The sequence below is a fragment of the Atta colombica genome, unplaced genomic scaffold (genome assembly GCF_001594045.1).
Source record: "Atta colombica isolate Treedump-2 unplaced genomic scaffold, Acol1.0 scaffold27, whole genome shotgun sequence".
NCBI classification, from domain to species: domain Eukaryota; kingdom Metazoa; phylum Arthropoda; class Insecta; order Hymenoptera; family Formicidae; genus Atta; species Atta colombica.
In genome coordinates, this window is record NW_017259370.1 from 1,586,575 (window position 1) to 1,589,888 (window position 3,314).

The window sequence follows — 3,314 nt, forward strand, 5'->3', positions numbered from 1 at the left end:
ACGAAGTTAAAAAAAAATGAATTTACTTGTTAATATTGCTTCCTTCTTTAAGTCTATCACCCACTGCTCCAGTTTTCACAGCCCTTTCGCTCCCAGCTAAATCCACCAAGCTCATTCGCGAGACTTTTTCTCCGCTGACTCCGCTTTTCGAGTCCGTTAGAGTCTGCGTGAGAATTACCGAAAATACAGCATGTGAACGGGAACTTTCGGAATTCATATTTGTCGCCGCGACTGTTCGCGACTTGTTGCCCTCCGCCATGAGATTGTCGATGTCCTAAAATTCAATTGCGTTGAAATTGAAAGTTTCGTCAGTAAACAGTTTGAATTCAAAAAAATGATCCATAGATATATAAATTACTGATAAGTAATTTATATATCTAGAGTAAGAAAAAGGAAAAGCAATCACCTGGAAAGAAGTAACTGCTAGTTGACTTAGCCCGTCCACGTACGGCCCCAAGACATTGTGCTCTCTGACTTTGAGCGATTGCTTGTTTGGCTTCGGATCTAAAAGATCGTGAACTTTTTCATTGTAGATCTCCATGTATGAGACCTCGACTTTGTACGAGAGTTCGGAACTTTGTTGCTTCGCTATCATATCAAAGAGATTGTCACACAACCGTGGTATTATGCCTTTGTTGTCACCACTGCCCATCATCGTATAAGACTTCCCAGAACCTATAAAAACAAGCCATGTGAAATCCTCTTTGCCTTTTAATTATTTTAAACTTAATTATTTACAATATTTGTCTATTTATAAATAATTTTTGAAATGTTATTCTAAAAATATTTTAAGAATTTTATATATGTGTTTCACGTCAAGAATTTTTTATAAGGCAGTACATTTGCGAACATTATCATATAATTCTGAACAAAATAAAATAATTTAATTTTCGAAGTTCAACTTCGATAAACCTGATCTGATTGTGTGGAAGGGTGTCAAACAAAAAAAAATCAAATTTAAATTTCGAACATTGAATTCAAATTTTATTTTGAAATTGCATCATTTTATTACTCTACTTTCTTTTATTGCATTTTTTTATTTGCTGATACTTAATTTATAAACATGATTTACGTAGAATATACGTTTTACTATAAAAATTTGCGTTTACATTTTATTATAAAATAATAATTAATTTATAAAAATTAATAAGAGACATATATTCCTCCGAAATTTGATAACATCTTAGATGGGTCGATATATATAAATGATCTATTTTTACAAACGCAAAAACAAAATTAAAAAAAAAAACAATCGATTAGATCTGATTGATTAGCTATACACATTTTTCAGTGCTCGTAAGAAACGTGAAAGCATTTAGAAATAACATTGCGCATTATCTCATTTCTTTTTTCATGTTGCACCGTTTTATTCTCCTCCTCTCATACACATCCGTATCGTATGTAGATTAATGCGGAAAGTTCGCGTTAATATTATTCACGATGTCTCGTTCTGTCTTTGAGTCAATGTCTTGCCTCGCAGAAAATGAGTTTATCAATGACGATCGAACCGATTAATTGCATTATTTACCGCGTTACGCGTCCGTTCATGGTCTGCTCATTAATTACCACATCCTTTCCAACACGCGCTTCGCAACAACGCTTTAAAGGTCTGAATTGTAAACCAAAGCAATTGTTACAAAATGTAACTGCTACGATTGATATCATACCAGTTTGTCCATAGGCAAATATACAGGCATTGTAACCCTGAAATGCATTGTCCAAAATATCACGACCCAGGGCGTCGAAAACAATCTCTTGACTCGCAAAATTGTCCGCTCCAGGATCCAGGGAATAAAAGCAGTGATCGAAAGCGAAAGTTTTCGGCTTGTTCCTATATAATAGAAAATATATATATGAATAGAAAATAATCATCCTTATATATTAGGTGTAGTAAAAAGAAATCCATTATTTTTGCATGAAATTGAATGGAAAAATAATGGATTTCTTTTTACTACACCTAATATTATATATCAGAAATGTTATATGTAGTATAATGTTATATGTAGTATCCATTCAAATATTTCTTCCCGAAAAATCATTATAGTTGTACATTATTATTGACTTTCAATTACATTTCAATTATGACTCAAGTTGATTAATGATCTCGAAAAAGGAAAGAATACATATATTTATGTCTTCCAATGTAAATGAAAGTTAATGAAAAAAATGCGTAACATCAAGATTTTTGCGAAAATATACTTGTAATAATGTATTGTTTACTCTAATATATATGCAGAGAGAAAAAGAGAGAGAGAGAGAGAGAGAGAGATTGTTTTTAAAAATTTACTAACGTTTTAAAAATTTACTAACGTTGTATAATATGTGTTTAACTATTATAAATATTTAATGATAAAAATATTGTATACACACACACACACACACACGCGCGCGCGCGCGCGCAGATTGAAACTTTTATGACTCGTATAAATCTAGATATACAGGGTATTCTATAAAAAACTGATAAAACTAATCAGCTATCATTTTTAAATGTTTATAAGGAATTGAAAAAATAAAATATTTTTAATAGACAAATATTTGGCAGTTTTATTTTATAAAGTATAAAAGATGATTGAAAATATTCGTATCATTTAATTAATCTTTAGAAAACAAGGTTGTTTTCTGTAATTTTTAATTTATAAGTTAAATTTTAAATATATCTGTACCATAATAATGGTCTGTGAAAAAGACAGTAAAAAGAAATCTTTTTTTCCTTTTCAAACTCTGTTGTTAAAATTTTTATAAAAAAATAATTACTTTCACAACCCTTTTATAATGGAATATATAATACATACGTATACATATATTATTAATACATATACTGTCGCTGACATTTTCTTAATTCAAAGTTAGCGACATAGTAGTAGTAGTAGTATAGTATAGATGTCTCAAAACAAAATAATTATATTTGCATCGAAAAATGGTAAAAAACTGAGAATGTTCGTTTATACATGCTATGCGCGCACATTAAATTCACTTAAATTATTAAAAGCCGATAAAATCGGTCTCTCATCCTTTAAAGGTTAAATGTTTATAAAAATACCAAATATCGTCAATCTCATTGATATATATTTTTCAACTTTCCACGGGACACTCTTTATGTACATACACTGTATATGTTCTTCCTCAATCAATATGAGGATGAATAATGATTCACACGACATTTGAACTTGCGAAATATTATGTTTGAGAATGGCGAGTAACACATAGTGAATATGCAAATGTACACCGATTCGAGACAAATAAACGGTGCGGAATGACGTTTTTTTTCGATAGTATATTAGTTCTGTTGATATAATATAAATATATATATATAT

General features: G+C 30.2%; 1 protein-coding gene across 7 annotated transcripts in view; it reads right to left on the reverse strand.

Annotated features, from left to right (window-relative positions):
* LOC108689561 (kinesin-like protein KIF13B) overlaps positions 1 to 3,314 on the reverse strand; it is a 40,235-nt gene that overhangs the window by 14,316 nt on the left and 22,605 nt on the right. For 6 of the 7 annotated variants that reach the window (XM_018196382.1, XM_018196386.1, XM_018196384.1 and 3 more), the window contains exons 3-5: positions 1,668 to 1,831; positions 407 to 675; positions 27 to 274 (exon numbers count right to left, since the gene is read on the reverse strand). In XM_018196382.1, the coding sequence (XP_018051871.1) occupies positions 27 to 274; positions 407 to 675; positions 1,668 to 1,831 (681 nt within the window). Of the gene's footprint in view, positions 1 to 26; positions 275 to 406; positions 676 to 1,667; positions 1,873 to 3,314 lie in introns of those variants that run through there. The other variant, XM_018196385.1, reaches the window with a different exon arrangement.